Raw genomic sequence first — 23,740 nt, 5'->3', positions numbered from 1 at the left:
TTTAAGATCTTATTAAATTATATTTAATTATCTAAAAATTATTATATTTAAATAATTATTTTTAGTCCGACACAACACAAACATAGGTATTCACTATTTTTACAATCCAGCTTCTTAGTCCGACGTAGCACCAAACATAGGTCAATACTTAATCCAGCTTAGGCCAATCCGAACTAATCCAAAACAGCCCCAGAATTTAGTATGGTCCATAATAGCTAGGTGTACCAAACGACCCCCTAGAGTTGGCAGGTTGGCTGTAAGTATGCACCCTTCGCCATATCTTCCAAATCCAAAATCAAAATGTGCAAAGATTTGACTTACTCGCCGGTTCAATAGGTTGTTAAATAGTCAGTTGTTTTCCAAATCCGAAAGAGTTTGGGTTCTATCTTTGGTTAGTTTTATCTCGTGGGAGATTTGGGAAACAAGGTGCAAGTTTCTCTTTGAGGACATTACAATCGATCCCAGAAGTGTGGTGGAACAGGCTGTCTCAGCAACAGAGGAATTTGATGTGGTGAGGCGCCAAGCTATCTCCACCAGAAATGAGGCTGGTGTTTTCACCCCGTCTGCTGGTATTTGGAAACCCCCTGTTAACGGTGCAATTAAGATCAACTTTGATGCTGCTTGGAAAAACCATGAGGTAGGATTGGGTGTGGTGATGAGAAATCAAAACAAGGATTTCTGCTATGGTTTTGCTAGTAAACGTTGTTGTAATAGTGCCTTGAATGCAGAAACAGAAGCAGCCATCGAGGCTCTAAGATGCACAAGACTGAGAGGCTACTCAAAGTTAGTGATGGAATCGGACTCAAAAGTCCTCATTGATAATATCAAGATTAATGTATGCATGAAGGCCTGGAACATGCTCCCTTTGCTAGATGAGATTAGACACCTGAGTGCAGGTTTCTCTGATGTAGAATGGTGTTGGATCCCTCGTGGAGCAAATCGCGCGGTTCATGTGACAGCGATAATAGGTTTAAGGGTGTTGTGTCCGCAAGGATAGGCTAACCAGCCACCTCCGTCCCTAGTGCGGGTTCTAGCTTTTGATGGACTTCCTAGTCCCCCTTAATTGTATCTTTTTAGTGTTTTGTCTCTGTAGAGAAAATTTGATTTCTAGACTCTTCGAGTTTAGTTTTTTTCCCTGAGTTTCTTTTATCTCTTCAGGTTAGTGTCAGTTTGTATTCCTCCTTTGTTATCAATGATAGCTTCTTCGTCCAAAAAAAAAAAAAACAATTAGTGAGGGAGGCCGAGTATCTAGAGTTAGCAGGTTGGCTGTAAGTTTGCACCCTTCGCCATATCTTCCAAATTCAAAATCAAAATGTGCAAAGATTTGACTTTTTCAGTTTCCCCATGTTGTCTGAGTTGGACCTCCTTTTTCCTAACCACGCGTAGACAAGCTGAATGTAGCAAGGGTTATAATGGCTGGCCCAGTATAGGCAACTTGCTGATTTTTTATACTCAGCTCAATGTTCATGGGCACAAGCTTAACAACATCTGCTACTTCATTCCCTTTGTTTGTTGGCTGAAGCAACTAACCCTAGCCCAAACCTTATTTGAAAGCCCACGAGTGAAGAGCCCATTCATTTTACTTATAAAAAGAAGAATCTTCCTCTCATTATCATTATTTGAATAATAACTTCACTCAAGTATAATCAAGTATAATCAAATGATTATGTGACTTATATGAAGGCCCGAAAGTCCATATAGTGAAAAGCGGAACAAGTTAATTTCGATTATACAAATGGATTACCATTAATTTAATCCTACTTGAGTTACTTGAGACTGATGATGAAAGAGTTTTTGTTAATCTTATTGATTATATTCCAAAGGAATGGGTGCCTTGCCATGGAAGGGACTTCTCAGTTTGAGAAGTCAAATTATAATAATGATCTAAACATTGCTTATAATTCTAGACAAGGGTAACAATGACTACAAATTTAGGGCAGTAACCTGAATTGAAACATGACGGAGAACATGCAAAACCTTGAAACTGCCCCTATAAATCAGATATTGGCCGGGTGAAATTGAGCCCTCACATTAAAACGCAAAAGCACATTTGAAACGGCCGAAAATTCACTTGCAAAAACCAGAAACTTTAAATTGACAATCTGTGCAACACCCTTTTCTTCAACGTAAGAAGAGAAAACAAAACATCTTCTAACAAAAAGAATGGAATTACTTTTGAGTTTTCTGTATGCCCGCAACGGAACTCAAGCGCCATCAAACAAGGTTCGCTCGGATCTCTCATAGGCAATGTCTCAAGGACCAATCAAACACAATCTGCAGAACCAATCTAATCCTTAAGAAAAAAGGAACTGTAAAATCTCCATTTAATAATTGAGAGGGAGAGAGAGAGAGAGAGAGGGAGAGGGGGGAAGAGGAGATTATGAGCATCAGTTTTAAAAAGCTCGAATTTTGGAAGCTTCATGGCTTTCGCCAATCAGTCGTCAATTCCAAATTTTTTCTCATCATATGCTCTCATCCTCTTTTAACTTTGCCTTCAGATAACACAAGCATAGAATAACAAAATAAGTTGCAGAGCAGAAAGAAAAATTAGAAAGAAGAAACGCAGAGCAAGTAGCATCAACGAAACAATAACGAAGAATTGTAGAACAGCCGCTGGAAGACGAGGCCAATACAGAAGCATCCGCAACACGCTTTATATAAAGACTGAGGAACTAAAGAAAACCCCCCGAAACCCTAATCGCCAACAACTCACTCGCACCTTCAACGCGACGCCGTTTCCTCCAGTATAGTCCTTCGGTCAGATTAGAAATATGAATATTGTAGGGGCCAATCACGAAATATTATAAATAAGACTGAAAGGACGGTAATGCCCCATATGGCGGTAAATGCGCAGATCTAAGTTTGTGTGGATCTGACGGCCTACATTTTTGGCACATTCGTTTATATTCATAGCCCTATAAACCCTAATCCCCTTCTCAGTCGCTCTCCTCTCTCTAAGCTCCCCAGAGGTTCTTGCGGCTCTGTTTTTGGTTTCTGCGATCTACAACAACCAAGATGGTAAGCCCAGCAGAACTATCTTGTACTTGTATTTTCCTAGACCTTTGTTACGATCTGAACCATCTTCTTCATTAGGCTTACAGATTTAACGCCATTTGTGAAAATCTTCTGCGCTAAATAACATCTTTCGTTTGTTTTCGTTTCCTGGGTGTATTGAAAACATGGCTTTGAATCTAGATATGATCCCATAAGCGGAAAATGAAACGCACTTTTAATTGATTCATTCTGTGCTTATCAAACTAATGGAAAAAAAATAAAAATTTTTTTTTTGAGCAAATGGATTATTTCGTGGTATATATTAAACTGCTGGTTGCTTACAGGTGCTCCAGAACGATATCGATTTGCTGCATCCACCAGCTGAGCTCGAGAAGAGGAAACACAAGCTCAAGCGTCTTGTGCAGTGTCCTAACTCTTTTTTCATGGTACTACTATTAATTATTCGATGCAGTATGCCTTTTTGGGACATTTGTTTCTTTTTGTTTGATTCTGATTTTCTAGAGAAAATTCTAATCTTGATTGTTTTAAATATGCACAGGACGTTAAGTGCCAAGGATGCTTCAACATGTAAGTAATTCTTCCCATCTTCCGTTACCTTTTCTGATGATTATATTGAAGTAGTTGCTGCATATGATTTAAATTTATGAAAAAAGGAAATTTATTCATTGTCTGGAGATTGAACCAAATTAAAATTCATTTGTGCAGAACCACCGTGTTCAGTCACTCGCAAACAGTTGTGGTTTGTGGGAACTGCCAGACAGTGTTGTGCCAGCCTACTGGTGGGCGTGCCAGGCTCACTGAGGGTTGCTCTTTCAGAAGGAAGGGAGACTGATGCTCAAGCTTTGATTGCATTGATGTGTATTTGGAGAATTGAGAAAGGGCTTTTTGAGGGTTGATTAAGGTTAAAATGTGGGTGCTCCTCATTTTTGTTTTGCTTTTTAGTTTTTAATATGTAATTTGTTAGGGGCGGCTTCTGGACCTTGTCATGGGAGTGCTATGTTATGCATCTGGTTTAGTTATGTTTGGTGGTTTACATTTTCAATTGCCCTTCAGATGAAGTATTGTTTGAAATTTTCATGTCTGCCCTTTTCAGATTAAATGACAGGTTATCGATGAACAAGTTCTTTTGCATGAAAATGTTTCATATCAATGTTCTTTGTTGTTCCATTTTGTATTCAAACTTTATGGGGTGTTGAAATACTACAGCTTTTCAATTGATGTCTTCTCAAATCCTCTGTTGCACGCCGTTTCATTTAGCGGGGATGAGTAATCCTGTGCTCCGTACCTCTGCTCATTTAGGTCTAAAGCTCGTTGGTTGGTTCATTTTAGGTTTCTCTGTTTTGTTCTAAGTATCAGCTACTCTTTAACTTGACTCTGAATGGGTACTGTGTACTCCATTTGCGTTTCGTTGATAATTTTAAACCCTTTCTAGTTTTATGAAAGAGTTTGGTGAAGACAGAATTGGAGTTTGTACACTTGAGTTATGAGTCATACGATGTTATGCATTGGTGCTTCTGAGCGTTTTTGTTTGTTTAAAGTCGTTGGACTTTAGTGCTGCTATAATTCACGAGGAGTTTGTTTTTAAGAAGTAATTCCAGCGAATTATGTTTCATATAGTTTGTGCTGTGAGTATTGTTTGAGTAGAACATTTGAAGGCTTTCTGTTTCATCTAACGGATTTAGGAAGGATTTGAAGATTTAAGGTTGTTTCAGTGCTTTTTGGTCGATCTCTAAACACTCAGTTTTCGTAATGGGCGCTTCTTGTTCCAAGGAATTTGGTTCTTTTTTTATGGGTTTTCCCCACTTGCTTAGAGGAAATTCGTGTGATACCAGAACTGCACCCCATGAAGTTCCAATGTACAGTATTAAATGCAAACCAACCGTTCGTATTGCTCTATGTTTAAGGAATGAAACGTTTGGGGATGTTTCACAAGAACATGATGATGGGGAATGCCATGAACTAAAAGAACAAATGTTGATGGATTTTTTTGGCTAAGGAGTCATTACCAGAATTTAAAAACCAATCAAAACCTAAGAATCTTTTTCAATTATTAACTTTGTATAATATGACGGTGTTACTCACAATAATCCATGTAATATTCGCTTTGGGTTGAATGCAATATTATTTTCTCTATTTAAAAAAAAAAAAGAGCTTCAATTTCAATTTGAACAACATAAGTAAATCTAACTGGATTATTTCCGCACACGTTAGTAGTCCCTCCAAAGTCTCTAATCACAAAACTGAGCTAGGCGGTTTTCAAGTAATTAATAGTCAATATATTGCCAATGGGTCCATAGCTCGGTTTCAAACTTTGACAAAAAAATAAATAAAAAGGCTTTATTATATAAAACAATATAAGCTATTAGTAAGAAAACAAAAATACACTTGTAAAAAAACAAAAATATGCAAATTAAAAATTAGAGATCACGCTTTGAATTTGACATAGTGGTTTAAAATGAGTATAACACTATTTTACTATCTTGACCAATAAAACTATTACACATGTGATAACAATTTCACTAAACATAGTATTATTGATCGAATACTAACAGTGCTATCCCGATTTCAACTTGCAACAAAGTTTTTCTCGCGAAGGTGAGCCTTCCCACTGCAACATATTTGGTCTCTCTCGACGCGTGTCTGTGTGGTGGGCCGAAGGGTGCAGTTTCTTATAGGAAGCCAAGGTTTACACAAATTACTTGCTTTTTCAAAAAGAAATTTACGCGGGCATGCTTAGATTGATTTGTCAAAAAACGTTTCAGTGTGCAAATTTCGCTACGCATTGTAAAACCAACGCTCGGATTAGCTTTTCGCGATGTGGGTACGCTGCCCAAGCAGCAGCAGCTGCCTCATTGCCCCAACACCCCCCTGTCCACGCAGAGCTTCCCAACTCGGAGTTCGACTCTCACGCATACGCTGCTATGCTTCAACATTGTATCCGAAACGGTGACTCGAATTCCGCAATGGTTCTTCACTGCGGGATCTTGAAGAAAGGTGGTTGCTTGGACTTGTTTGCTCTCAACATTCTTATTAATATGTACGTGAAAGCGGGTATGCTGTCTAATGCCACTACGCTGTTTGACGAAATGTCTGAAAGAAATACTATTTCTTTTGTTACGTTGATCCAGGGATTTGCGGACTCTCAACGTTTTTTTGATTCCGTAGAGTTGTTTCGCCGGCTGCATACAGAAGGCCATGAGCTTAACCAATTTGTTTTTACTACAATTTTGAAGTTACTTGTGAGGATGGGATGGGCTGAGCTGGCTTGGACCATCCATGCTTGTATTCATAAGCTTGCACATGGCTCTAATGCCTTTGTTGGGACTGCTCTCATTGATGCCTACTCTGTTTGCAGCCACGTTGATGTTTCTCGGGATGTTTTTGATGAGATTGTTTGTAAGGATATGGTAGCTTGGACTGGGATGGTAGCATGCTATGCTGAGAATGGCTGTTTTGAAGAAGCACTCAAACTCTTCAGTCAAATGCGGATGATTGGATTCAAGCCTAACAATTATACTTTTACGGGTGTGCTTAAGGCCTGTGTTGGTTTAGAGGCCTTAAATGAAGGGAAGAGCGTCCATGGGTGTGTAATGAAATCATGTTATGAAGGGGATCTATATGTGGGTACTGCATTGCTTGATATGTACACCAAGTTTGGAGATGTTGAGGAGGCTCGGCAAGTATTTCAAGAGATACCCAAAAATGACGTGGTTCCTTGGAGCCTCATGGTTTCACGGTGTGCTCAGAGTGACCGTTGTGAAGAGGCTCTGGACTTGTTTTGTCGGATGAGGCAAGCATTTGTTGTTCCCAACCAGTTTACATATGCTAGCACACTTCAAGCTTGTGCAACTATGGAGCGTCTAGATTTTGGGAAGCAAATCCATTGCCATGTAATCAAGGTTGGTCTTGATTCAGATGTCTTTGTTTCAAATGCTCTCATGGGTGTCTATGCTAAATGCGGAAAGTTAGAGAATTCTATGGACTTATTTGTGGAATCACCAAATAGAAATGATGTATCTTGGAACACGATGATTGTTGGATATGTTCAGTTAGGTGATGGGGAGAAGGCGTTGGCTTTGTTTTCAAATATGCTTAGATGCCAAGTGCAGGCTACAGAAGTGACGTACTCTAGTGCGCTCCGTGCTTCTGCTAGCCTAGCAGCATTGGAGCCAGGAGTTCAGATACATTCTATAACGGTCAAAACCATATATGACAAAGATACTGTAGTGGGTAATTCTTTAATAGACATGTATGCTAAGTGTGGGAGCATCAAAGACGCCCGCCTGGTGTTTGATAAGTTGAAGCAACGAGATGAGGTTTCATGGAATGCGATGATCTCAGGATATTCTATGCATGGTCTTGGCCTGGAGGCTCTAAAGATTTTTGAAATGATGCAGGAAACAAATTGCAAACCAAACAAGTTAACTTTTGTCGGTATTTTGTCAGCATGTAGCAATGCAGGACTATTGGATCAAGGACAGGCTTATTTTAATTCTATGGTGCAGAACTATAACGTTGAACTGTGCGTAGAGCACTATACTTGTATGGTCTGGCTGTTAGGGAGATCAGGCCATCTTGATAAGGCTGTGAATTTGATTCAGGAAATCCCATTTGAACCTAGTGTTATGGTATGGCGTGCTTTGCTCGGAGCTTGTGTTATCCATAATGATGTGGAACTTGGAAGGATTGCTGCCCAGCATGTTCTTGAAATGGATCCCCAAGATGATGCTACCCACGTGTTATTGTCAAACATATATGCCACTGCAAGGAGATGGGATAACGTGGCTTCTGTCAGAAAAACCATGAAAAGGAAAGGAGTAAAGAAGGAACCCGGCCTAAGTTGGATTGAGAACCAGGGCACAGTTCATTATTTCAGTGTGGGGGATACTTCACATCCTGACATGAAACTGATCAACGGGATGCTGGAATGGTTGAAAATGAGAACTTTAAAGGCAGGACATGTTCCCAATTATAGTGCCGTTTTGCTTGATGTGGAGGATGATGAAAAGGAGCGCTTCTTGTGGGTACACAGTGAAAGGTTAGCTCTAGCATTTGGGTTAATTAGAACATCACCTGGGAGCCCTATTCGTATCATTAAAAACCTTCGAATATGTGTGGATTGCCATGCCACAGTGAAGTTAATATCAAAAGTAGTGCAGCGAGATATTGTTGTTCGAGATATCAATCGATTCCATCACTTTCAGAATGGAATTTGCTCTTGTGGTGATTACTGGTGATTGATCTGCCTTATTGGGATCTATGATTCCTGGAGGGTTGAACTGATGAAGTCACCTTGTTCTCAAGGTAATGCGCTCCATCCCAGGTAATTCCTTATCGATGACCAATTATGTGAGCAATTACTTTCACTTTCTTGGGTCTAGCTAATGATTTTTCTTTACAGTTCTTAATGGTTCAAAACTGACTATTAAAACCTTCTACTAGTTGCATTCTGGCATGAATTTGTGCACATAGGTGTTGCCCACTTTTTTATGTCTCTTTTTTTTATGTTCTTCAAGTAATTCTAGGTCATGAAGTTCTCGTTGTGTAGAGTGCATAAGTCCACATGAAGGCGTTACTCATTGATTAATAATTTCTCTCGAAATCTTTGGCCTTTTAGTGTAGAATATCTAGTTTGGCCTTTGTGATAACCATTATAAAGTTTGCACCTCCTTTTCTCATTTGCAGTTCCCAGCATGTCCTTAAATAAAGACTTCTGGATCCAATTGTCTAAATGTGAACTGCCACTTCTACTGAACTTGCTAAATGATTTCTTATTGATACTTTGGAATTTTTTTTCCTTTTTCGCCGTTCTTGCTTTGACTAAGACAACTTCCTTGCTCCCATTGTATTCTTTTTATTTAATTTATATATTTCATTGTCTAATTTCAGAACTACGAACAAAAAGAACATAGTTTTCAATTTCAGTATTATTTGGCCTACCAATTATGACCAACGTGAAATAAGAGTATGACATTTCATGTAATGATTTTGTCCAGTACTAATCTATAATCATGATATTAACTTCATACTCATCGTGGAAGTTTTACACCACCTCATTACAGGTATTTGTCTGCATGCGTTGTCGTTGTCACTATAAAGATTATAAAGATAATGTAAATTGTACATCAATTTATCCCTATCTATTTGGGCGTCACAGTCAGTTTAGGAAGGAAATGTGACCTTGATCCTTATATTTCTTTATTTTTGTCCAACTTTTTTCCCTTTTAGAAAAGTGTGCTTATTTGGTTTGTACAAAATAACAAAATTTTATTTTTCTAACAATTGTTGATATGTTACATTTATGAATGTCTGTGTTCATGCACCCATGTGTACATAGTATTTTACCTAATTATATATGTATGTTGGCATATTCATGACCTTAATCCATATTCAAGTATAGGATCAAAGATTAATAATATTTTAATGGTTTTCCTTTCAATTGAAGTATGTGCAAGCATAATCAAATTGTGAATGCATTGACTTGATACAAAAGAATGCGTCATTTTCTCTTTTTAGTCTGAGCGTTGATAATCATAGATTCCGCGATATGCGATATCCATCAATTATCTACTATAAATTGCGTGTCATATCAAACTTGTTAGTCATTTGTGACATTAGACATCATATCACACTGAAAAAAATTCCATATTGGCACTTCAACTTTTGAATCATCTTAATTGCGATTATGTATCACGACTTTTTGACTTATGAGTCTCATCTTGTAGATATCGTTTTAGGTGGTAGTGGATTGAGAAAATTCATGATGGATTAGGTAATTATATACTTTTATACACTCCTTTGTTGAGATCACCAGGAATCAAAGGCTTTTTCGCCTGTCTTCACAAATTACTGAAGTGATATTTTAGGCTAGGGTCGAAATTTCTAGCCTTTAGGAAAATCTTTTGTGACAATAGACGAGGCATTACTAACTACTTACTCTAAACTACTATGATCACTTCAATAATTACATAACGCTATATTAAGCCTGGTATAACATGAATTTACTGTGAAATCAACTGATGAAATTTTTTATTGAGAATTGGTGCTGAGAAAGGTTTTCTGTGCTTACAAACCTCACCCATGTATCATGTGTTGTAGCTGCATATTTTCATTTGCTCAGAAACACTTTATGAAGCACTTATCTTTTGTGTTTCCCCAGAAGAAAATTTATCTATAATTTTCTGTAACTAATTGCATTCCATTTGAGGGAATTTATCTCTGAGAAAGCAACAGCTCATCTTACGGAAAACGAATCTAATTTATTGGTAAGGCTTTGGTTCAAAAGAGAATTGACAATCCAACTATAAAACCCACTATCACTAGAAATATTTTTAGTTATTCCAAATCTTGTTGAATTACTATTTGACTTCATTCTCATTGTGTTCCACTTAGACTTATTATGAGTTATATCTACCTTCTGATGGTGCGGTAAAGGTTGAACATTGGATAACATTTTTATCACCCACTTTGAAAGAGATTTAATGTCAATCATTTCCTAGAATGAATCAGTTATGTGTTGTAGTATACATGTTAAGTTATAATCTAAATATTTGTTGGCCATGTGTGTTTATAAGGAAATTGTCATTCGTAAAGTAGGAGCGCTTGTCATTGACTCAACTTGCTTTTGAGATCAGCAAGAACAAACTAATGTCTAAGGTTAATATTTTTCTACCTTTCATTGCTCTGAAGAATCTCAGTTTTGTTCAATTAATATGTCAATTCAAAATTCTTCAGGAAACTCATTATGGTACATGGAAATTTTTATAAAGTAACAAGCTAGTTAGCTATGAACTTGCATATTTTTTAAGTTAGCTATGAACTTGCATATTTTTTAACTTGTGTCTTTCCTGTAGCAAGAGAAACCATTTGTGTAATGGAAACAATTTTTATTGAGAATTTTTAACTGGTGGGCCATTTTCTCACACCTCTAACTCCTGGCAGAAGCTGTTTCTACAATTCATCTTCTTTTCCAGAATTATATGTCTGCATCATTACTATTGCCATTCTTAGTCTGGGCTTTCATGTTCATGTTGCGGATGCTAACTATTGGTGGAACTTGTTTTGTGCTTGACGACTTAGGTGTGTAACTAAAAGTGAGAGAAGATGTGGAGCTTGATACGTCAGCACCAGTTTGTAAGCGGTACACAGTGTGTTCTGTTGTCAAAGCAAGAGAATATTAAGGTGCCTCTGTTTGACAGCGAGACTTCTCCTATTCAAGACCAGTCTGATTCTGAGAATGTTGGTGGGAAAGGTAACTTACAGAAGGCTAAATATAGTCAGTTTCAGGAGATTGCTTACGTCAATTTTTTGATCAGGTTAGAGTGTTGCTTTTGTTAAGCTTTCAGGAATTTAGAGGTCTTGAATATACTTCCAAGTCACACAAGCTTGTCAGAATCTTATCTTGCCAATGGTGATTATTAGAAGAGATTGGTGAAACTATTTGGAACTTGTATGAGAATATTTACATGCTAGATTTTAGAGCCCTTTGAAGTAAACACATATAAATCTTGAAACTGTAACAGCTAGTCGTACAGGTCTAAATTCAAAATTGTTGTAGCATCATTGAAGTGGCCGCCAATGATGGTCTTTGTATCATGCAATGGATATGTATCCTTAATTAATTATACTCAATTTTGATCATCTGGCCCCTAAATTTTGTTGTCGTGCTCAAACCCTGTTTCATTACGTAGTCATAGGTCAATTATTTTCTTTTTAGAATTGAATGCAGGCTGTAACTTGTAAGTGGTAACAACATGAAAAGTTTTCCTTTGAGGAGCCTTGATAGTGGATCTGGTTCTAGGTAGAGATTGAATCTAAAGTACATTGATTCTGGGATGAAAATGTTTAGATGAGTTGAGTAGCCAAATGATGGGAGGCCATGATAAGTGGCAGTGATGAAATTAAATGGATCCCATTTTTGTTGGTTAAGAAGAGTGAGTTTTGTACAGAATGTCCTATATTTCCATAAATATTGATTTTAAGTTATAACACTTTTGAGGTTTATTGTTCACTGTTCTTCTGCCCTTGTATAGAAAATCTCCTAAACCCTAAATCCTTGGGCCATTTCTGAAGTTGTACGCGAGCCCGTCTGATCAGTGATTGCTTGGGAAGCTGACATCTCACTACAAAACATTGGGGGCTGGTCTGGTCTCACAAGGTTCGATTCGATTAACCTAAAATTCATTGACAGAGTTACAAAGGAAAGGAGAGGAAGACACAGTGTACACACACAACACTCTAAACAACAGAGCTGTGTCCTTGATGTTCCCATTCACATTAGCCAAGCTTTGAACGTTTAAGCTTTGAGAATAATGGGGGACAAAATTGTTTGGTGAAGCTCCTGTCTATGGCACATGACATGCATATATAGAAAACACACATACACATATATTATGTATGCATGGCGTGTAAAGTATTTGCATTGCAATTTGCAAATGTGCTTAACCTATAAATATAATATATATCGTGTGAACAGCCACCTTTCCTACAAAACTAAACAAAAAGAAAATTAATATAAGTGTCATATGAAAAGGGTAATTGAACATGATGAGGTTGTCTTATTTGACAATTGACATGTGCAGTAGTCATCACTAGCTAGTCTCTCTTGTTCAATGTTCCACTTGTTTTGTTTCTACGTGTACACCTACCTAGCTACCTAGCTACCTAGCTACCTAGCTACTTCCAACACAACACAACCCTACACTACACTTTTATATATATATATATATATATATATATTGTTCATATACGTACGCAAACAAAAACAAAAACATATACACATACGTGTTTGAAAACTGCAATGCAAAACAAAACAAAACAAAATCAACCACATTTTCCAAATTAAAGTCCTTTGCTTTGCAGCATTCATATCAATACAACCCTATGGAGACGACGTACGTTTCTCCTTCTGGTGAATATCCCTTGGACCAAAATTGTAGCTACAACAGAAGAAATAAGTAAAAGATATTAGGAGATTAACATAATTATACATATATTTATTTGTGTTGTGTTGGGAGAGTTGACTAATTAAAGAAATATATAAAAGAAAGATGATTGACGAGGAATCCTGTGCTGTGTCAAGATCTTAGTAGTGGAATTACAAGACGATCATGTAAAAAGCTATAAAAAAAAATGTTCTTCCTCTTCCTTCCTATAATAATGTTCCCATTACTAACTGTTTGACACTTTTCATCACTAATAATCACACGTCCACGTGACTCAACCATGACAATGCATTGCAACCCATCCATCCAGATCAACATGTGTCTTGTCTTTTTTTTTCCTTTAAGGAACCCAAAAAGAGGATATATAAAAATTCCATGGTCATGATAGCTCTGGTTATAAAATAATGCAGCAACTAGAGGCAATTAGAGAACAAATGGGAACAGGAGATTAATTATTTAATTAAGGCTAAATAATATAATATCTTGGAAAACTGTAGTTGCAGGCAAAGAGGCAATGTATGTGGATTAGTATTAGTAAGAGAAGATAATGAAATGATGGCGGTAATAGAAAATGGAAAATCAGAGAGAGAGAGAGAGAGAGAGAGAGAGAGTATATATATATATCTGTAGAAGAATAATATAATACAATACAATACAATTTGAGGGGTATTAGTTTAGGAGGGACCCACAGGAGAGCCCCCCACGAAGTCCGGCTTTGCACGCGCAGTCAGGAAGGAGGGGCCCACAGGAACAGCCCCACGCCTGTCCATGCAAAAGAAAAAAAAGAAAAATAAAAGCGTGGAATTTTATGGCCCTTGTCTTGTCGGGAATTTCGAGGGCCTAACGCTGTTATCGTGAACCTGCACGCACCCCCACACACCACCACCAACACAACACAACACACTTTTTTCATTTCATGCGCATTGCATGGCATTGGCTGCCTTTTCATTTCATTATCAATTCTCATCATTTTTCACCTTCTCATCTCAAGTTTTATGTGACATGTGTAAACTTAATGTTGGGTAAAATTATAAAACTCAATCCATGACTCAAGATCTTAAACTTTATAATTTTCACAATAGTAAGGCGGAAATTTAATTAAACTTCAATTACATACATATCTTGAATGATTAGTTTTCTACCATATGAAGATATTTGTTTTGAGAGATTTATAGGTGAGCCGTCAGTATAGAGAAAATAGATTTTTCTCTCTAGCCTTTTGCACATTAGAGAACCCTAATACCTGTTTTCATCAGTCTACACATAAGATGGATATGTGCATTATTATAGGCAAAGAGATGACTTGTTTCCTAGTGAAATCCATAATCAATTACCACTCATCACAATAATAAAATAGAAAACAACTTTTCTTTTTTTATCAATATAGTTATTATTAAATCAATTAAATAATTTATTTATCATATAAGTGACTTCATGTGGCCACACCGAATATTTATATAATATTCTTACAACATGGACATGGAGAATTACTTGCAAAAGAGGCTCCTCTCTCTCTCTCTCTCTTTCTCTCTCTCTCTCTCAAAGAATGCAACCAAACCTTATATTATATATAGCTCTACTTTAACATATATTTTTGACATGGCCATAATTCTGATATTCAAGTTGAACAACATATAGCTAGCTAGGTTGAAGTACTAGCTACTATATATAAAGGTTAGCTTTAGGCATATGCTTGCTTAGATATACTCCATCCCTGTTCCAAACATATGTGTACCTACTTCTTATAAGAAATTTCCAACTTGAATATCCATGTCAATTTCCATCCCAAAAGGTCACCTTTAGTCAACAAATTCACAAGGGATTTCAACAATCCCCTTACGCAGGGACGGACCCAGGAATTTTGTGTCGTGGGGTCATAGTGTAAAAGGTTGTGGGGGGTGGAGATTGGGGATTTAGGTATGAGGGTTTAGAAAATAGGTGTTTTGGGAAGAAAATTCGGGAGGAAGAAGAAGAGAAATTGATCTGTGTTTTTTTTTTATAACACCTGGGCCAAAACGACGTCGTTTTGGCCAGGTATTTAAAAAAAAAATTTCGCTGGTCCAAAACGACGGCGTTTTGGCCAGCGGATTTTTAAAAAAAATTCGCTGGTCCAAAACGACGCCGTTTTGGCCAGCGAGTTTTAAAAAAAAATTCGCGCGTCTGGTCCAAAACGACGCCGTTTTGGCCAGCGCGTTTTAGTCCAAAACGACGCCGTTTTGGCCAGTCTGTTTTTAAAAAAAAAATAGAAGCTGGGCCAAAACGACGCCGTTTTGGCCAGCTCCTTTGAAACAGAACACAGCCCCCTGTTCATCTTCTTCTTCCTCTTGTCTGCAGATCCCCTCTCTCATGGGGTCATACCCCATTTCAAAGCTACCTTGTAGCTTGCTTCCATGGACTCCATGGGGTCGTTTGACCCCATTGACCCCACTGTGGGTCCGTCCTTGCCCTTACGCATACACAAATGAACCCTTGTTGTTTAGTTCCTTTATTGTGCATAAGTCTTTGTTAACGTAACACACATACACTTCATTGGTGGTGGCTCTTATAGACTAATACATAAGTTTTCTTTAAGTATTCAGCCCAACAGGTCAAACTGTTAGTTGAAGAGACACCGATGAGCTAAATATAACATCATTAGGCAGGCTTGCATGCACTTAGCTCAACCCATACTCGGCTTCAGCTGAACACCATGCTAAAACTAATACATAATTGATCACTGTAACAACAAGAAGCTTTCTGGTTTTAGATAGCTTCTACAAAATCTTTTATGTAGAAGTCAATTTCTATTGAGGGACACCATTTAGAATCATGACGATTTGTTTTTTCAACGATTCAAATCGTATATTTTTCAAGTCTTCGTTAATAAATCATTTTTACAAAAAAAATCAGGCAAATTGAATATCCTTAAGCTAATTTGGATTTGTGTTGGTTCTCAAACAATGGTTTTGTTTGTTATGATCTCTTTGGTTATATTATAATTCTTGCACATTATGAAGAAATAAGAAAGGTGGTTGTTATTAAGTAGGTTATAATTGCTCTAAATGATGGTATTATTATAGATGCTCTTTCACACAATGAGGGGTGCCGTGGAAAAATCGAAATTGTTCAGGTCAGTGCGTGTAGGTATAATTATACACGTTGCATATTTTATTTGTACACAATAGTGGAGAGGTAATGATGATAACCCTTTACTCGTTATTCCCATTCACACAAACTCATCGGACAGGTACATGCTAATATGCTATTGCTATAGCATCTGACGAGTTGAAACAATATATAATATACACATGTACAAATATACATATACATATACATATGCATATACGGGTATGTATTTAGATTTCTATGTACATTAAGGCATATATACATGCACTAAAGAATGCCTAATGTTTGAAGGAAACTAGGAAACGAGTAAGTTGTTGTATATGTAAGTCATTGCCTTGCCTTCGCTTTGATAAAAAAATGTTTGGCTCTCTCTTTGTCAAATACGTTGGATTAGAACCTCCGCAAAAATGAGCTGGCTAGCATGAAAAGTACCATAATCAAGTATGAGTGAGAGAAAAGGAAAGTGAAAAAAGTTTGATTGCCTTCCAAGGCCATTCATTGGCATGCATAACTGGTTAAAAATAAAAATAAATTAGAGTAATAATAATCATACTTCTTATAAGAGATTATTTTTATAATTAAGTTGGACTTATTAACTGTGGCAAAGTAAAATGTTCATATTCGGCGGCTGCTCTTAGACCTGGAAATACTGTACAACACCTGTTAACACAACATGAAATTTCCCCGAGAAGAAAAAACAGTTTCGGTGGAAGTTCTATCACGAACCGGAAATATGACTAAGAACCTAATATTTTGATAAATTTCTTGGATGTACTTGAGTTTTGGGAATATGGTCTACTAGATATTTTGATGACAATAGCACACAGTAATTGTAAAATAATCCATCTAATTGATCTGTAGGAAGCAAAAACGTTATTAGAGATTGAATGTAGTAGCTAAGAGAGAGAGAGAGAGAGAGAGAGAGAGAGAGAGAGAGAGAGATGGGAAAAGGAGATGGAAAGAAAACGCAAAAGGTGATCACCAAGTCAATTTGAGTGTAATTGTTGCAAGTACCCTTTTGGTAGTAAAACTAATAATCAAACAGAGGGAAGTAAACAATGATAAAAAGGAAGAAAGTGGTAGAGGTTTTGTAAAAGAAAGAAAGCCATCTCTGAAAACCAGCCGGCCAAGGAAAAGAGAAAATGTAATAAAAATCAGAGGAAGGACTATGCAAAAAGAGTTGGGAATGATGAGGTTCGTAGTGATGATGGTGCGTGGGAAGCAGTGAAGAAGAAAAAGGGAATAGAAAAGAACGGAATATTTAGGGTTTGGTGACATGCAAAGTGTACATAAATTAATTTGGTTTAATTATATAATTACTAATTAAGTACTCTGTTTTCCTTCGTAATTTCCCATGCATGTGTGCTTTGATCAAATCACCAAGCGTGCCTGATGTGCCTGTGTGCTCTCATAGACATGAAAGAACAAGACCTCTGTTTATTGGGCTACTCAGCCTCTGCACCCTATACCAATTATTTTATTTACCAATTTCACTACAATGTCATCAATGTATATATAGCTAAATTACATGCAAGGTGTAGCGCTCGATTTGTAGTTTATAAACTTAATTTTCTCAATCAGACGGTGAGCATTTCAATGTGAAATGAATATATAATTACATCAACTGAGTAAAGTTCATTGGAGTTGATTATTTTCATTAATAATTAATGCGCACTTGATTATAAATAGATTAGTTCATAAAGTGGGGTGTGGATAAATTTATCCAAATGAAGAAAAAGGGGTGGGCACATAACGGTTTTTATTTATTTATGTGGAAATGAAATTGGGAGAATATTTCAATATATATATATATATCCTGTAGACGTGAGAGGCTTTTGCTTGCATTTAAAGGGGACATGCAATGCAAAGTGGTAATCCAAAACGGAGAATTTATAGAAAGTTGGCCCCCTTTTCATCACTTTGGAATGAATATTAATCACTTAGCTATAGTAAGTACCCCACAGGCCACAGCCCACTATGAGAGAGAGAGAGAGAGAGAGAGAGAGAGAGAGAGAGGCGCCTATGCCAAGCCAAAAGCTATCAAAAGGCATCTCCTCGATCGCACATATACATGTACAATTTTTTTAAAAAAAAATCTATCCAACAACAAAGTAGACACAAACCCTACGTACCTGTCTCTCCAAGACCAGTCCCTGTCACAAGATTGCAAAAGAAAGCATGGCATATGCTATATTGTTCATTTGTTTGTGCGATGAGTTTGTGGGGAGAGAGAGAGAGAGAGAGAGAGAGAGAGAGAGAGAGAGAGAGAGAGAGAGAGAGAGTTTTTAAAAGTTTGAACAGAATTTGGAGAACTGAATTGACCAGCAAGCAATAAGCAATCGATAGAGGGAGAGGGAGAGGGAGGGAGGGACATAAATTTCTAGTGCTATATAATTGCTTGATGAGAACCTCAGAGCAATAGTTTTTGCATAATCAAGTTGGTTTGTACTTTCTTTTGATATTTTAACAGAAAAGAACAAATTATACCCTTTAAAGATTAACTCTATTTCTCATTGAAACTTAGTCAATAATTAATCAATTCTTAATTTGATGATTTATACGGTCATCAACAGTCGAGACTATTACATGGTGCCATCAATTGACGTGTATGAGACAATGAATGATGGATAATATTGTGTGATATAGACAATACTATAGAATCCAAAATAAAGTCTTCAATGCTAATGATTGTGAATGTTTCTTTAGGTAACCTCAAAGTTTACAGTTTATTCTAGGGTTTTATAACTCTCCAATGACTTCTACTTTTCAGACCGCTTTGTAAGAAAAAGAAAAGGAGACAAAAGCATAATCCTATTTTCCTCTAAACTTAGTTTTGTCTATTGTCAACATTTTCTTCTAATAAACATATACGTATTGAATGTTTACTTTCTTGGAATGGGGGAAATCATGAATCAAGGAAGTTAAGATTACGAGAGATATAATCGAATTTTTTTTAAAAATAAAATAACACTAAAAAACAGAAAGATAGTACTTTCATTTATAATTCATTGCAAAACTAACTTAGTTTTGCATGTTGTCAACATTTTCTTCTAATAAAGGTATACGTATCAAATGTTTACTTACCTAGAATGAGGGAAGTTATGAATAAGAGAAGTTAAGATTACAAGAGGCATAATCAGTGGCAGACGCAGGATTGTGACCTCATAGGGTTATAGTCTAAAAGTGTCGAAATTTTTTTAAGAAGAAAATAACACTAAAAAACATAAATATAGTATTTCCATTCATAATTCATTGCAAAACTAACAATACAAGCTATAATTGTCCACGACAAGTTTTCATATTTTAAAAACATTGCATTATAGCTTCGTTATCAATACAAGCAAAAACGTCTCTCTCAATGTACTTATCTAATTCAATAGGTCTTGGTCATATGCTTGCACTTGAACTACTTGGATTAGACAAACTATAATTTTCTGTTAAAGTATCGTTCCATAATTCTACACATTAATTAATTAATTCAATCAATTATAAAGTCTACTCTAATCCAAATAATAATATCAATCAATATAAACTCTAATCCAATCCAATTATCCAAATAATAAAATCAATCAATTTCATAATCATATCAATAAATTCTAATTCAACAAAACATCACATATAAACTTTAGAGGCTGCTGCTGCTGGAGGAGTCGGGTAAGTTGTTGGGAATTTATTATTATTATTTTTCTAAACCTAACTCAAAACGACGCCGTTTTGAAGCCATGTTTAAACAAATATATATATATATATATATTTAAAGCGCCTGGACCAAAACGACGTTGTTTTGGCCATGCGTTTAAAAAAGAAAATTTGAAGCCTTGGGCGCACAAGGCTTTTGCGGCATTTCATAGAACAGGTGGTGTGCGCCATAGGGTCACACACCAGCAAGGCTTGGGGTAGCCTCAGACCTCCATAGCCATTTTTCCGGCGTCCATGGGGTTGACCCCATTTGTCCCTCTATGCGTTCGTCCCTGGACATAATGAGTATGAGATCAACTACTCCTATAATCAATATAATTTCTTTCTTTTTTGTATCAGGTATTGAATTGCTAATTATAATGGGTAACTCACGTACTTTTTGATTCCATAGGATGTTATCAAATGTATGGAAAATTAGGTATCAAAATAATTACAATACCTATTTTGTTGACTTGAGTCTCCTAATTAATTAAGGATATTTATTTCCTTGATTAATTAAGGGACTTACTTTCCTATTCTATATAGTTGACAAATCATTGTATAATTAGAAGATATTATCCTAATTGATTACTGTATCTATTTCCTTATAAAGCACTCAAGTAAACTCCTATATATACCTCCTTATGGAAAAGAATAAAACTCAACCCAAAATATTCAAACCATATTCATATTTTAGCATGGTATCAGAGTAATCGATCCTAGGTTGTCTCTAAACCCTTATCTCAAATTTCTTATATTCAAATCCAAAACCCTAAATCAAATTCCTCATATTTTTTCCCATATCCAAATCCTTCAAATCTAAAGTCCTGAAATCCTCTTATCAAAATTCCTAAACACATACCCTCAAATCTTATACACATACCTCTCAAATCCAATTCCTACATCAAATTCCTACATCAAATTCCTCAAATAAAATTCCTCCAATCACAATTCCTCACATTCTCATATCGCATCTTACTTCCGCTGCGATGTCAGGAACCCCTACGATTCTCCCCCTTATTGCAAACTCACAAAAGCATGCGGTTACTCCTGGTGACCCAGCTACCCGGACTCATGCTTCTATCGCTACCACCAAAGGTTCTAATTTTTATACGTCCTCTCAAAAATCTGCATGGATTATCGACTTGGGTGCTACGGATCACATGACATTTGATCCTACCCAACTTATTAGTCGCAAATCATCCACTCCGTCAGTGGTGTCTAATGCTAATGGTACCCCTCCCTTGTGGTTGGGGAGGGCTCTCTATCTCTCTCTACTTCCTACATCTGGATTATGTATTACTTGTTCCATCTTTGGACCATAACTTGCTATCTGTTGCACAACTTATTACTACTTTGGGGTGTACTGTAACATTTTGGCCGAATCATTATGTTTTTCAAGACATCTTCACAGGAAAGACGATTGGTTATGGTACTCGTCGAGGCAAACTCTACTACTTGGACTGGGCACCGGATAGTGAGGTTAAAGTTGTTCAAGCTTTCACAACCAATGGAACTCGTTCTGAGGGGGAAATAGATAAAATTTGGTTATGGCATAAACGTCTTGGGCATGCCTCGTTCGGTTATCTTAAGAAGTTGTTTCCATCATTATTTTTCAGTCTTGATGTTTGCAGCTTCCAGTGTGATATGTGTGAATTAGCTAAGAGCCATCGTGTCCCGTTCCCATTAAGTTCAAATAAGAGTTTGGTTCCATTTTCTCTTGTTCATTCTGATGTTTGGGGACCTGCTTAAATTGCCACTCCAGCAGGGGTGCGGTGGTTTGTCATGTTTATAGATGATTACACACGTATGACTTAGGTTTCTCCTCTCAAAACTAAAGGAGAAGTCAGTTACAAGTTTCAACAGTTTTATCAAATGGTGGAGACTCAGTTTCATGCCAGAATTCAGGTTCTTTGTTCTGACAATGGCGAAGAATTTCTCAACCATGATCTTAACCAGTTCTTACAAGATCATGACATCATACATCGACGCTCATGTCTTTACACTCCCAAACATAATGGGGTGGCTGAAAGAAAGAGCAGACACTTATTGGAAGTCGTTTGTGCCCCTCTCTTTAGTGCCAATATGCCACGATCCTTTTGGGGCGAAGTCATCGTCTCTGCAGCATACCTTATCAATCAGATTCCCTCTAGTATCCTAAATTTCCAAACACCTCCCACCCTAAACCTGAAACCCCGAATTTTCGGCTGTGTTGTATTTGTCTACTTACATGGTCACCAACGAAGCAAATTGGATCCCTGAGCCGAAAAGTGTGTTTTCATTGGCTATGTACCGCATCAGAAAGGACATCGGTGTTATCATCCTCCTAGTCAGAAGGTATTTACCTCCATAGATGTTGTGTTTCGGGAACATGACTTATATTTTTCAAAAGCCCATGAGGAGAATCGAGAATCCACCACTGCTTCAATTCTCGATTTTTTTCCCCAGTGCATCAAAATGACCGGTTGCCAGTGGAAAGCAACCTGTCGCCCCCTCTTAGTTCTTCAACTACAGAGAACCTGCTTCAAAACGACTGGCCGCCAGCAGATAGCGACCGGTCGCCAGAGTAAAACAATCAGTTGTCACCACGCTGTCAAAATCAGGATGAGAAAATTGAACCGTTTTATGAGATTTTGCCCGCTTCAGCTCCAGTACTGCACTAATCACCTGTTGAGGAAGTCATTCAGGTAACATATTTTCCTAAAACTGATAACATTAATGAAATATCCCATGATGATTTGATGTCAAAAGGCATAGAGCCTACATATCAACTTCCAGAAAGGAAGAACCGTGGCAAACCTCAAGTACAATATGAAACAGATCTTAAAGCCAAAGGGAAATACCCCATCAATAATTATATATCTCTCAGCAAATTATCAAAGTCATGTGTGCACTATGTGAAGCAATTGGCTTACATATCTGTCCCCAACAATATAACTGAAGCACTAGAAGACCCAAAATGGAAAGAAGCTATAAATGAAGAAATGCGAGCTCTCCAAAAGAATGTCATATAGGAACTCGTGCCCTTACCTCATGGAAAGAAGACAGTAGGATTCAGGTGGATTTATACTGTGAAACTCAAAACAGATGGATCCGTTGAAAGATATGAAGCTAGATTGGTGGCGAAGGGGTACACACAGAGATATGGGATAAACTACGAGGAGACCTTTGCCCCAGTGGCCAATATTAACACTATTAGAGTCCCATTATCTCTAGCAGCAAATCTCGATTGGCCACTACATCAGTTTGATGTCAAAAATGCATTCTTACATGGAGACTTAGAAGAATAAGTATATATGGACTTACCCCCAAGATGTAATTCAGCTCATGACAAGAAAAATCAAGTTTGCAAACTCAAAGTCATTACATAGGTTAAAGCAATCTCCCAGGGCATGGTTTGGCAGATTTACTAAATCTATGAAGAATTTTGGATATACACAGATTAATTCAGATCATACCCTGTTCTTGAAGCTTGATGAAGGAAAACTTACTCCATTGATTGTTGATATAGATTACATAATCGTAATTGGAAACGATGCAGAAGAGCAACTGAAGTTACAAAAGTATTTGTCTCAGGAATTTGAGATGAATGATTTAGGTGATCTAAAGTATTTTCTTGGATTCGAAGTAGTAAGGTGAAAAACTGGTATATTTGTCTTCAAGGAAGTATGTAATGGATCTACTCACTGAAACAAGAATGTTTGGATGTAAGCCTACTGACACACTTATTAAGATGAATCACAAGTTGTGTGAAGACATGGACCAAGAATCAACCAATAAGGAGCCTTGTTGGAAGGTTAATATGCCTGGCACACACAAGACCAGATATTGCATATGCTGTGAGTGTGGTTAGTCAGTTTATGCATTCGCCCAATGTTTCTTATAGGAATGTAGTTGATCGGATCTTAAGATACTTAAAGTTAGCCCCTGAGAAAGGATTAATGCTCTCAAGAAATGGAGATCTTGAAGTTGTTGGATATACATATGCTGATTAGGCT

At 37.0% G+C, this 23,740-nt stretch overlaps 2 protein-coding genes across 7 annotated transcripts; both read left to right on the top strand.

Moving 5' to 3' along the window:
* Nucleotides 2,855-4,165, top strand: LOC18793076 (40S ribosomal protein S27-2). The gene is made up of 4 exons (XM_007226624.2): nt 2,855-3,018; nt 3,339-3,440; nt 3,554-3,582; nt 3,721-4,165. Exons 1-4 carry the CDS (start codon nt 3,016-3,018, stop codon nt 3,845-3,847), a joined length of 261 nt encoding a protein of 86 aa, XP_007226686.2. The 5' UTR covers nt 2,855-3,015; the 3' UTR covers nt 3,848-4,165.
* LOC18793962 (putative pentatricopeptide repeat-containing protein At5g13230, mitochondrial) lies at nt 5,567-12,513 on the top strand. 6 transcript variants are annotated; one of them, XM_020554473.1, is made up of 3 exons: nt 5,567-8,338; nt 11,095-11,266; nt 12,048-12,513. In XM_020554473.1, exon 1 carries the CDS (start codon nt 5,745-5,747, stop codon nt 8,250-8,252), a length of 2,508 nt encoding a protein of 835 aa, XP_020410062.1. In that variant the 5' UTR covers nt 5,567-5,744; the 3' UTR covers nt 8,253-8,338; nt 11,095-11,266; nt 12,048-12,513. The 6 variants fall into 6 exon arrangements, with proteins under 6 accessions (XP_020410062.1, XP_020410063.1, XP_020410061.1 ...); XM_020554474.1 differs by lacking the exon at nt 12,048-12,513 and adding an exon at nt 11,361-11,655; XM_020554472.1 differs by lacking the exon at nt 12,048-12,513 and adding an exon at nt 11,354-11,655.

Source organism: Prunus persica, chromosome G1, assembly GCF_000346465.2.
Source record: "Prunus persica cultivar Lovell chromosome G1, Prunus_persica_NCBIv2, whole genome shotgun sequence".
Classification (NCBI taxonomy): Eukaryota; Viridiplantae; Streptophyta; class Magnoliopsida; order Rosales; family Rosaceae; genus Prunus; species Prunus persica.
This window is presented reverse-complemented; position numbering and strand designations above follow the sequence as displayed.